The sequence below is a fragment of the Mesoplodon mirus genome, assembly GCF_964341445.2.
Source record: "Mesoplodon mirus genome assembly, chromosome: 12".
Taxonomy (NCBI): Eukaryota; Metazoa; Chordata; class Mammalia; order Artiodactyla; family Ziphiidae; genus Mesoplodon; species Mesoplodon mirus.
The window spans coordinates 69,846,617-69,858,950 of NC_138988.1; the positions used below are offsets into that span (position 1 = coordinate 69,846,617).

Consider the following 12,334-nt stretch of genomic DNA (forward strand, 5'->3'; position numbering starts at 1 on the left):
ATCTGGGGGCTGATCTTTTCACCGGCTGTGACAACCGCGATCTGGACCCATCCCCCGAGTGAGCGGAGCTCTCCCCGTTTTATTCCAGGCCTGTGACACCTCCACTCCCTCCGTGAAGCCGCCGTGACTCATATCTTGCAGATCCTTCGCCCCCTACGCGCTCCCAACACACAACCCCCGGGAGATCCAAGCCGAGCCCACAGCGCGTGGTCAACCCGCCCAAGCCGACTTGGAGGTCTTGCGTCTGAGTCACACATAAAGACCACCCTCGTCGGCATCCCCCCACACACAGTCCCTCACACCCCGGCGCGCCGGCCGCCCGGCCTGAGACACCAACGCCCGTCGTCTCTGCGCAACTTGTTATGCTCCAGCTCGAGCCCTTGACCCAAAAACCCCGAGAAACGGAGAGCTACAGAGCCGGCCTCGGGCGGCCTTTGATGGCTTTGTTATTGTTTGGGTTTGAATCGATACGCCCCTCCCCATCCTTCCTCCCTAGCGGCTCGACACCCAGCTCCCGCCTACCCGCACGCCCCGCGCCCCTCCCCCTCCATTTTGGCGCCTTTTCCTTCCCGCCACGTCGTGGCGGCGTAGAGACCATTCTGACCGCGAGAGCTGGGCGGGGGCGTGGGCGTCGCGCGCCGTGTTATGCAGATCAATCGGCTTCTGGTTGGCTGGAGACACGGCGGCGGGGGCGGGGCCGGGGCGCGGCGACTGAGCGCGAGGGGCGGGGGCGGAGGGGAGTCGCCCTGTCCTGCCGCTTCCCCACCCCCTCTCCTCCCTCCTCCGGCCCGGCAGCCCAGCTCCCCGCCTAGGCCTCCCGGAGAGGCCCCGCCCCATCCCCGCCCGCCCGCGCGCCCCCACCCGCCGGCGCGCTCCGCCCCTTTACTCCTGGCGGCAGGGCGAGCCGGGTGTCTGCTGCAGCGGCCGCGGTGGCGGAGGAGGCCCGAGAGGACTTGGCGGCAGCGACGGCGGCGGCGGCGGCGGGACCGGCAGCAGCAGCAGCAGCTACAAGCTCCCTGTGCCGCGGCGCTGCGGCACAATCCCCACGAGCCGCCCACCCCTCCGCCCTCTGTGCTGCCTGACCCCGCCGGCGTGTCCGTCAGCCGCCAGCCCCGGCAGCGCCCCCAGTCGTCCTCCGACTCGCCCTCGGCCTTCCGCGCCAGCCGCAGCCGCAACGCCACCCGCAGCCTCAGCCCCAGCCGTAGGCACAGCCACCGGCACAACCCCAGCCCCAGCTCCTGCTGCAGCTCCTCCAGACACCGTCCCTACGCCGACATCCTGGAGGTTGGGATGCTCTTGTCCAAAATCAACTCTCTTGCCCACCTGCGCGCCGCGCCCTGCAACGACCTGCACGCCACCAAGCTGGCGCCCGGTGAGCGCCCCCCCCAACCCGAGGATGGAGTGGCAGCTGGACCTCCAGGGTGGGAGCTGGGGGTTCGCGGGCCGGCACTGAGTCCCCTGTGACTCCCCCTTTCCTAGGCAAGGAGAAGGAGCCCCTGGAGTCACAGTACCAGGTGGGCCCGCTCCTGGGCAGCGGCGGCTTCGGCTCGGTCTACTCAGGCATCCGTGTCGCCGACAACTTGCCGGTGAGTGGGCGGCCCGCCGCGGGGAGGGCGCGCCGGACGGGGGGCGCACGGGTGTGTTTGGCCCGGGCGAGGGAACCTAACGCTCTCTGGGGGGCTTTCCAGGTGGCCATCAAACACGTGGAGAAGGACCGCATTTCAGACTGGGGAGAGCTGGTGAGTACCCTTGGAGGGGGCGACCTCCAGGATGGGTGGGGTGAGGGGCACCCTTCGACTCCCGCCCTAACGCAGCCCCTCGCTCCTCTGCAGCCTAATGGCACCCGAGTGCCCATGGAAGTGGTTCTGCTGAAGAAGGTGAGCTCGGGCTTCTCCGGCGTCATTAGGCTCCTGGACTGGTTCGAGAGGCCCGACAGTTTCGTCCTGATCCTGGAGAGGCCCGAGCCGGTTCAAGACCTCTTCGACTTTATCACGGAAAGGGGGGCCCTGCAGGAGGAGCTGGCCCGCAGCTTCTTCTGGCAGGTGCTGGAGGCCGTGCGGCACTGCCACAACTGCGGGGTGCTTCACCGCGACATCAAGGACGAGAACATCCTTATCGACCTCAATCGTGGCGAACTCAAGCTCATCGACTTCGGGTCGGGGGCACTGCTCAAGGACACCGTCTACACGGACTTCGATGGTGAGCCAGGCCTGGAGGCGGAGCTGCCCGGGAGGGAACTGCCCAGGTGACTCGGCCTGGCCTGGAGGCCTGGTTAGGCTTTCCTCTCCGGCCCTTTGTAAAGGTCATCGGGCCGCCTGGCTCGATGCTAGCAGGGGTGGGGCGAAGGAGAGCTTCCCAGCGTAGGAAAGCCGGGGATTTCAAGCCAGCTGAACCTGTAATGTTTCTGGCATGATTTTATTTTTTAAGTGGAATTCAGTGGGTTCCAAGGTTTCCCGATGAATAAGAGGTTGCGGGCAACCGGCCGTAGCCCAGATTTCTGAAGTCTGACCCAGTTTCCCCGCCAGTAAAAGGATGGGAGGGGGGAAGGGGGAGGAGAGAGCGGGAGAGATGAACATTGACGCCGGTTTTGTCATTTTTGTTTTGTTTTATAAGGGAGTTAGTTTTCGGTAAGGTAGTTTTTAGAGCTGCAGGTTTTTTTTCTCCCCTTTGATTTAGGGATGAATAAGGAATAGAAACAGTAGTTTCGCTAAATAATTCATTGTTGGGGTTTTTTTTTTTTTGGTGTTGTGGGGTGAGGGAGTCGGGAATGAATGTTGTGAAATAAGATCTCTTGCTGGTTTGAAAATTAGTTGGGTGTCTCCGCAGAGAGGATGAAAACCTATCCTAGGGAGGGGCTTGGAGAGGGTTCTTTGAGAAAAGAAGGAATGGAGAGCTTGAGATCAAAGCACGGGAGGGTGGGTCATCATCTGAGCGGCTTAACCTAACAAACGACAGCCTTTCAAAACTTGTGACTGGGGCTTGTGGTTTGTGTTTATTTGCCCTTGGAGGACGCTGGGTTGGGCTGCATTTTTTTGTATTTAACAGTTAATGGCTGGCCGGGTCCTCCCATGTTTTTTCCTTCCAGTCTTTGCTGCCCCCTGGTGAGCACCAGCGAGATGGTCCCACTTTTTTTTTTTTTTTTTACAACTCAAAGTTTGTAAACAGGAATCACGTGGTCTGAAGCCAGCCCTGCCTCTCTACCTTTCCAGTGTGGGGAGGAAGGGGTGTGGGTGTCTATCCATATGTCCAGAGGGTGGGGAGGAAGGCCTTTCAAGGGGCACCCTGACTTAGGATACTGTACAAGTGTCCTTGCCTGGATCATATCTGAGATGAGACTCTCACCCGGCTCCTGGGCAAGGACATTTAATGCAGTTTAAGGATAGTCTGTGGGATACCTCCCTTGATTTTGCAGATGTTCATCCCCTCCTCCCATTGAGGGTGGTCCTACCACGTACAGGCTTCAGGCGTTGGGTCTGTGGCCAGCCCTGTTTGTTTCTTGGAGCTGTTTATGGTCTGAGCTGGTAGAGAAGTGGGTAATGCTTTGGGCTGGAGAGCTGCCATAAGCTTCTCATCCACTCCTTTTAGCCCTGGGGGGGGGAATGGAATTCACCCAGCTGCTGAGAGAAGTAGGGTGGTGCCTTTTTTTTTTTTTTAAGAGTTACTCAGCATACCTCTCAGTTGCTTTATGTTTTATTTTTGCTAAAAGTATGTTTTCCTTCCTATTCCCCTGGCTTGCAGGGACCCGAGTGTATAGTCCTCCAGAGTGGATCCGCTACCATCGCTACCATGGCAGGTCGGCAGCCGTCTGGTCTCTGGGGATCCTGCTGTACGATATGGTTTGTGGAGATATTCCCTTTGAGCACGACGAGGAGATCATCAGGGGCCAAGTTTTCTTCAGGCAGAGGGTCTCTTCAGGTAACTTCTGCGAAGCCCTTTATTGAGGAGAAGCAGGAATCACGAGGCTGTTAGTCCTCAGGGGTGGTCTTTGAGTTTGGACAGCTTCAGTCTCCAGGAGATACCATGGCCCTTGCTTTAGAATTCTAGGCAAATGATTCACACTTGAGAGCTGGTCTGCAGGAATCAAATGGTTTGCATTTGAGGGTGCCTTGGTGGGGGGTCAGAGGAAGAGCATGTGTGAGAATATTAAGAGAAGACCACTGAGTTTCACTGAAAGGTTTTTTTTTTTTTAAGAACCAAAGGATCCTGATCCCTCAACTCCTGGCTGTTTTGCCAGGGAGTGAAAAATTGAGGGCTCTTTGATCCTTCTCCCTTAAGGCAGGCTCTCTTAAATACTGTGGTTCCAGTGACCTCATCGTGGGTGGTGTTCATATTTGTAAGTTGGTAGGTGAATTGAATCACCTCATCGTGCTTAGTGATGTCTCATCAAAATCTCTTGGCATCATCTTTCCTATTTCTGTTGAGTGGGCGTTGTGGGAAAGGCCCTAGCTATTGAAGTTTGAAAACTACAGGGTTAAGAGAGGAGCTGTTTTTTAGCTGAAAGCATACTGGAGCATCTAGGTGTTAGTTAATACCTTCTCATTGAAGAATAAGCGTTCTAGAAAGGGCAGGGTCTGTGTTGGATTCCTGACTTGTGGGCCCCTGGGAAGCAAAGTGGGAAGACCTTTGCACTGCAAAAACAAGTGAGTCATTCATAACCTCTATCTTGCTTTCTCTAGAGTGTCAACATCTCATTAGATGGTGCTTGGCCCTGAGACCATCAGATCGGCCATCCTTCGAAGAAATCCAGAACCATCCATGGATGCAAGATGTCCTCCTGCCCCAGGAAACCGCTGAGATCCATCTCCACAGCCTGTTGCCAGGGCCCAGCAAATAGCTTCTCGGGCAGGTTCTCCCCTCTCTGTCAGATGCTCAAGGGAGGGGAAGTGTCTGTTTCCAGCTTCCCAAGTACCAGTGACACTTCTCTCCAAGCAGGACAGTGCTTGATACAGGAACAACATTTACAACTCATTCCAGACCCCAGGCCCTGGAGGCTGCCTCCCAAAGGGAGGAAGAGACTCCACTCCAGCCGTCCTAGGCCTCAACTCCTCCCATAGAAGCTCTCCTTCTCATCGGTGTCCAGCATTGCTGGACTTTGCAAAATCCCAGGGGTGGCGGGTGGGGTGGGAGTGGATCAGAATCCAGCCATGGAACTGTTCCCTTCATCAAGAGTTCTGCTGAATGCCGTGATGGGTCGGGTAGGGGGAAATCGGGTTGGGGTGGGATAGGACTAGCACCATTTTAAGTCCCTGTCACCTCTTCCGACTCTTCTGAGTGCCTTCTGTGGGGACTCCGGCTGTGCTGGGAGAAATACTTGAACTTGCCTCTTTTACCTGCTGCTTCTCCAAAAATCTGCCTGGGTTTGGTTCCCTCTGTTTCTCCCCCACCCCTTCCCCCCATCCTTCATATGAAAGGTGCCATGGAAGAGGCTACAGGGCCAAATGCTGAGCCACCTGCCCTTTTTCCACCTCCTTTAGTAAAACTCCCAAGTGAACTGGTCTTCCTTTTTGGTTTTTACTTAACTGTTTCTAAGCCAAGACCTCACACACACACACACACACAAATGCACAAACAATGCAAATCAACAGAAAAACTGTAAATGTGTGTACAGTTGGCATGGTAGTGTACAAAAGGGTTGTAGTTGATCTAATTCTTTTTTAATTTTGCCTTTAAATTATTTTACCTGTTTTTTTTGTTTTGTTTTGTTTTGGGTTTTTTGTTTTTTTTTTCCTTGGAAAGATGCGCATTCTAACCTGGAGGTCAATGTTATTTATTTATTTATTTATTTGGTTCCCTTCCTGCTCCAAGCTTCCACAGCTGCCGCCATAGTTTTCTTTTCTCCTTTCCTCCTCTGACTTGGGGACCTTTTGGGGAAGGCTGCAACGCTTGCTCTGTTTGTTCATAGGGTGACGGGACTCAGGCGGGACAGCTGCTGCAGCTCCCTGACTGCTGCAGGCCCCCTCGCCTGCTTACCCAAGTGGGCATGGGGTCCGTGGGTGATGGGGGAGGGGCATTGCTGACTTGTGTATATAGGATAGATTTATGAAAAGCAGTTCTGGATGGTGTGCCTTCCGGATCCTCTCTGGGGCTGTGTTTTGAGCAGCATGTAGCCTGCTGGTTTTATCTGAGTGAAATACTGTACAGGGGAATAAAAGAGATCTTATTTTTTTTTTTATACTTGGCGTTTTTTGAATAAAATATCTTTTGTCTTAATTTGTGGCTTAAGTGTTGTCCATGCAGAGGCATGCTAATGCGCGTTAATTGAACACCTGGTAAGTGCCAAAATCTATCCAGGGAGGAAAAAGGGAATTTTCAGCCTGAATCTGGTTTCCTTCAGTAGCACTTCTGGGATAGTTACCTTTCTGAAATGAATGTATGGCCAAAGGGTAGATGAACCAATCTTGTGTGGACAAGGTTTGGCTGGAGGGGCCCAATGCAATCCCAACCTCTATTCCCAATGCAAATTCTATTAGAGCGGGGCTAATATGGCATATGTGGCTGTTTCCCAGTGCTAGTCAGATTTCATGAAATGGTCACTGATGACTAGTAGCTGTGGAACAATAGAGCATTTCCATCATTGCAGGAAGTTCCACTTGACAAGGCTGACCTAGAAGATACCAAAATTTTGCTGAACTACCAGTTGAGGCTTTTTTCAATTGTCTCTCCCACTAGTAAAACATTTTGAGCACGTACACTTAATAAGTGTTTACTGGGAAACTATATACCTGTGTAAACTTCCCTTCATCTTTAGTGTTGAGTTTAGTCATTGATAATAGACGTGTGGAAATGCATTCGTTGTTTTGACTTACACAGAGTTTTCCTCTCCAATGTGCTCGACAAAAAGCTTATATTGGGAGTAGGTGAAATGTTAGCCCGGCCATTTTCTTACTGCTTGTGCTGGGATAATTAGCATTTTTAGTCCGTGGTTTCTTTGCAGGGATCTGTTAAAGCCTCTTGTTCATTCTGTGAGAGTTCAGTTTAAACTAGATGGTAGAATCCATGAATCCACTTAGTGCACGTGGCCTGACTACGTCCTGAAAGAACAGTGGAGCGAGTACCACTCAATGTGCATGTCAAGTATTCGTAAATATTCGTTTCTTGTTTCTTTAGCGGCATCAATAGCAGCCTACAACGTTCTTCCTTCCTCATCATCTTGCTCCTTCCCCTCGGTGCATGCACACACCCTTTGGACACTGGCCCAGATGCTGTCTTGTCAGGTTGTTTGAGGGTCCAGGCCACAATACTGCTCACTCATTGTCACTCCTCACTCCTTAAGCTTGGACTAGATCCCAAACCCTAGCTCGGCTCCCCTGTGGCGGTAGGAGAGGAAGGAAGGATTTCTCGGTTCTGGGGGCTGATTTTCTCAGTTCCCCTTTTCTCTATCCTCCTTGTTCTTCCCAGTCTCTTGGAGTATGAGGGTTGCATGCCTCATCCTTTACAGTAAAGTTGACAGTTGGCTTAAAAGTTGCTCTAAACGTATTGAAATCTATCAAAGCCCCACCCTTCTTTCCCTTGAAGTGAGTTTCTGGCAGTTTCCCCATCCTCTATTGAGACTGCTAGGGATGATAGAAGATGGTGTCTCTTTGAAGAAGAGTGCGAGATAGTAAGTGCCAAGATACTGGGTGCCAGATATTAGGGGTTGTATAGGAGGGGTGAAAGGTCACAGTCTCTTCTATTGGGCAGTTTAAAATCTAGTGTGGAAAGGGGATCAGATAACTAACAGACTGGCCACAGGAATATAGAGGGGAGCAATGGTTAAGAGCATGACTTAGGAATCAGCCTTGGATTTTACCACCATTACTTAACTGGATCCCTTGGGCCTTATAACACCCTCTGAGACTAATCTCTAAATAGAGATATTCCTTGAATGGATTATTAAGGAAATCCAGTTAAATAATGGGTATACATACATGCAAACAAATATTACATCCTGCTTAGGGATGCTTTTATATGTAGTAAAAGTACTAAGAAGTACACGGCAATAAATTCCCAGAGTCAGGTTGGTGGCTGTTTCCTCTGGGGAAGAGGAAGGGAGGTTGTGATTTGGGGAGGGGTATCTGCATAGAGGCCTTCAACTGTTTGGGCAATGCTTTATTTCATAAACCAGATGGTGAGGACTAAGGTATTTGCATTATATATATATATTTTTTGGTCCACACCTCGCTGCATGTGGGATCTTAGTTCCCCCACCAGGGATCGAACTCGTGCCCCCTGCAGTGGAAGCGTGGAGTCTTAACCACTGGACCACCAGGGGAGTCCCGGCATTATACTTTATAGCTTTTGGTTTGTCTTAAATATTTCATGATAAAATTTTAAAAGGAATGAACAAATGTGTGCTCATCACAAAGGAGGCAGCAGATGGAGTTATTGCTGCCCTTGGCTGAGGTGATCTGGGAAGGCTTCAAAGAGGAGGCAGCATTTCAACTGGACTTTGAAGGGTGAACCTCAGTTTGTTCACCTGTAAAGTGAGGCACAGGACATACAGGTAAAACAAAGAAATTCAGAGGGGCTAATGTTTTCCCCCCATTAGACCAGGGAGGGACAAACCACAACCTGCTGACCAAGTCTGGCACACTACCTGGTTTTGCACGGCCTGTAAGCTAAGACTTGGTTTAACATTTTAAATGGTTGAAACAGACTGAGTGAGGAATAATATTTCATAAGAGGTAAAGATTATGTGAAATTTAATTGTCAGCATTAATAAATAAAGCTCATCCATTTATGAATTGTTTATGACTGCTTTCATACTGCAATGGCAGAGTTGAGTAGTTGTGACAAAGACCTTATGGCTAGCAAAGCCAAAAATATTTACTATCTGGACCTTTACAGAAAAAAGTTTGCAAATTCCTGCACTAGAGCATGGTCTCATTGATTCATCTGCATCTTTCATAATGATAATAGCTAACACTCATTCAGTACCTACCATGTGCCCAGCACTGTTCTGCATGCTTTGCATGTCTTAGTCTTACAACAACTCTCCATGAGGGAGATATTATTATTTATCCCCATTTTGCAGGTGGGGAAAACTGAGGTGCAGAGCAGTAAGTACTATGTCAAAAGTCACATACCTAAGAAGTGGCCAGGTTAGAATTTGGACCCAGGTGTTCCATGCTCACTACCACTCTGCTCTACTGCTACTTAATAAATGTTTGTGTGGATTAGTCATCTCAAGTTTCCTTCAGGGCCCAGAATCTGGGTGGACGTCAGAGCAGTTCTTCCCCAGACTCCAGAGAGTCAGGTAAGCAGTTCTGTTCCATGGAAATATTCATTACTGGCTCTTGTGAGCTACCCTTCACTTGGGCCTGGGTGGGGAGGAAGAGTTGGAGGCGGCAAAGGGAGGAGAGAGGGGATGGGGCGGGGTGGTTAGGGGGTGGGGCTGGCACACATTTCTTGTAAATGTTACTCAGCGCCCTCAACTGCTCTGCTGGTTCTTGGAAACCCTTACCACAAAGGACCCATCGAGAACAGTGTTAAAGCAGATATGGCCTCATCCCCAGTTCATTTCCTGCCCAGCCTTGCACTAGTAACTCCGATTGCCAAGAGCAAGGTTGCAGTGACCCCTCAGCGTCGCTGTGGGAGGAAGTGCAAAAATAAGCAGAACTAGGGTCAAGCTGAGAGGACAGTCTTTATTTTTATTTACTGTAACAAGACATCCGATGTACAGAACTGGGTTAATCATAATCCTTGGTTCATGATATATTCTCATCCTTGGTTCAAGCCTGGCCTGCTGTTATATTATACTGGGTGGTGAATCCCATTCAAGAAGCAGACATCAGCAATAACATCCATCTACCTATATGATCCTTTCTTAGTCCATTCCTTGCCTCTCCCAGACATAACCTGCTGTCCTGAATGTTGTGTTTAGCATTCTTTTACGTTTCTTAAAAAAAGTTTTTATTTCATAGCCATGTGTTCCTAAAGTATGTAGTGTTTAGTTTCCGTTGTTCTTGAACTTTATAAAAAGATTATCAGGCAGGTATGTAGTGATCTGCAACTTGCTCTTTTTACTCAACATTATGTTCTAAAGATTCATGCATGTTTTAACACGTGTTTCATTTTCACTCTAGAATATTCCATCATATGGACAGGCATTTGAGTTGTGGTCATTGGAGGCCAGTCTTTAGGGCCCCCCTGGGTAAGTTACTTAGGAGGTCAGCACATACAGCCAGGTATAGCCCTTGCCCCATACCCCAGGGTAAGAGCCAGGGACTGTGGAGCCATTCCAGATTTATCCACGGAGCATCTACGGTGCACCGGGCACCATGCTGTAAATGCTGAGAACTCCTCTTTCATGCGTGAGTGGGCAGAATCAGGCTTTTCTCAGGGTTTAACGTGATGCCAGCAAATAGACAAACGTCACAGCAAAGCAAACAGCCGACGTTACGTGGGGTCCAGTGAGATCTATGGATCTGGCAGTTACTGTTGTGACTGTTGTGAATGGTGTAGGGATGGTGATATGGTGAGGTGTATGTATGTGTGCAAATATGTGTATCTTTGGTGTGTGTGGTGAAGCGTTGTGGTGTATACGTATTTGCGTGTGTGTGTGTTCATGTGAATGTAGAGTATAGCGCGTGCAGGTGTGGGTGTTGTATATGTGTAAGTATGTGTTGTGCCTCGGTACATACACTCATCTTTATTTTAATTAGAAAAATTTTTTTATTTTCTTATTTTTTTATTTTTGGCTGTGCTGGGTCTTCCCTGCTGCACGCAGCCTTTCTCTAGTTACAGCGAGTGGGGCCTACTCTTCATTGTGGTGCATGGGCTTCTCACTGCAGTGGCTTCTCTTGTTGTGGACCACAGGCTCTAGGCACGCAGGCTTCAGTAGATGCGGCGCGTGGGCTTCAGTAGTTGTGGCTTGCAGGCTCTAGAGCGCAGGCTCAGTAGTTGTGGCGCACGGGCTTAGTTGCTCCGTGGCATGTGGGATCTTCCCGGACCCGGGCTCGAACCCGTGTCCCCTGCATCGGCAGGAGGATTTTTATCCACTGCACCACCAGGGAAGCCCCCACTCTCATTCTTGGAGGTACTACCTGCTTCCCCACCTGGACTAAAGAGTCACATTTCTTCACCCCATGGCCTGCTGCCCCTTTTCCTACCTTTGCCCTGGTCCTCTCCTCTGCCCTACTCCCTTCTCTCACCTCTCTTCACCTCTTACCTTCTTCTCAATCTTCAACTCAGATCCCTCCTCCCAGAACCACCCACCCAATTCTCTTTCTTCCTCTTCCCAGCTCCTCCTCCAGATGGCCAATCCCAATATACCTTTGAGATCTCATCCTTATTTAACCTTGCAATCTTCATAAAACTGTTGGCCGCCCGCCTGGTTTCATAACTCCTGGTTTGCCTTCGACTCCTCTGTCGATTAGGCCCCATTTCCTCTCCCTCTCCCTGCCCTTTAAACTTGGGTGTTCTTTCCCTTCCTCACCCCCAAGCCCTCTGTGTTGGCCAGGATCCTGGCAGGAAACAGATGGCACACTCAGATTGGGTAATGCAGGGAAGAGTGTGAAAAAGAACTATTTACAAAGGTATGGGACAGGTGCTGGGAAACCACATGGGGCAGTGCTGTACCCTGGGGCTAGCAGCAGTGGGAGCACTCCCTCGCTCAGGCCTGAGGGCTGGAGGAGGAGCCTGCCTGAGGTGAGCTGTAACCTTCGTTCGGGAGAAGCGGTCACCCTGTGCTAACCCTGCATGGAGGGAGTGAGAAAGAAATACCCGTGCTTCTTTCTTCCCATCCTCTGATCTCCTACCAGGGCCTCCCATGGACTGAGCCCAGCTGAAAGCCAGAAGGCAGGGAATCTGGTGTGAGGCAGTCCACATAGGTCAGCCTTTCCAGGCACAGAGCAAGCTGGAGAAGGGTGGGGAATAGGTCTGGAGGCCAAGGGAAGACGCCCAGCATGGTCGCCGCTGTATTGTGCTTCCTCCCCTGGCTTCACGGACCATCTTCTTCATGGTGATTGCCACAACTCCTGCATAGACCTCTCTCCTGAGTTCAGGCCTGGGGATCAATAGCCTCCTAGATACCACTGCCCAGGGGCTCCCAGGAACCCAGGAACTGAATACCACTTGAGTGCCTGCAGGAAAATGATGGAGACCTTCCCAACCCCTGAATTCCACCCTGCCACTGCTCACCCCTCAGCTCCGCTCATGAAGTTCCTTAGAGACACAGGTGCCCAAATATTTTCTAAGTGAAAAGAATTTTTTTTGCTTATAAAAAGGATACAAGCTTTTTAGTAAAAATAATGGTATGAAGTGAATTAAAGTTATATGATGTAATTCTACCACTCCAGAGAGAAATACTTTTAGTATATCCATATTTATATTTAAATATGTATGTATTTATATG

The 12,334-nt window shown here is 50.6% G+C and overlaps 1 protein-coding gene across 1 annotated transcript; it reads left to right on the forward strand.

Moving 5' to 3' along the window:
• The first annotated feature begins 898 nt into the window (after positions 1–898).
• PIM1 (Pim-1 proto-oncogene, serine/threonine kinase) lies at positions 899–6,210 on the forward strand. The gene is made up of 6 exons (XM_082639651.1): positions 899–1,372; positions 1,480–1,586; positions 1,689–1,739; positions 1,833–2,199; positions 3,739–3,915; positions 4,677–6,210. Exons 1-6 carry the CDS (start codon positions 1,291–1,293, stop codon positions 4,832–4,834), a joined length of 942 nt encoding a protein of 313 aa, XP_082495777.1. The 5' UTR covers positions 899–1,290; the 3' UTR covers positions 4,835–6,210.
• The last annotated feature ends 6,124 nt before the right edge of the window (positions 6,211–12,334 follow it).

Excerpts from the sequence above, each read along its gene's own strand:
- PIM1 (XM_082639651.1), top strand. The coding sequence starts at position 1,291 with ATGCTCTTGTCCAAAATCAACTCTCTTGCCCACCTGCGCGCCGCGCCC. Across the intron at positions 1,587-1,688 it reads GTGTCGCCGACAACTTGCCG|GTGGCCATCAAACACGTGGA; the intron begins GTGAGTGGGCGG and ends GGGGCTTTCCAG. Across the intron at positions 1,740-1,832 it reads TTTCAGACTGGGGAGAGCTG|CCTAATGGCACCCGAGTGCC; the intron begins GTGAGTACCCTT and ends GCTCCTCTGCAG.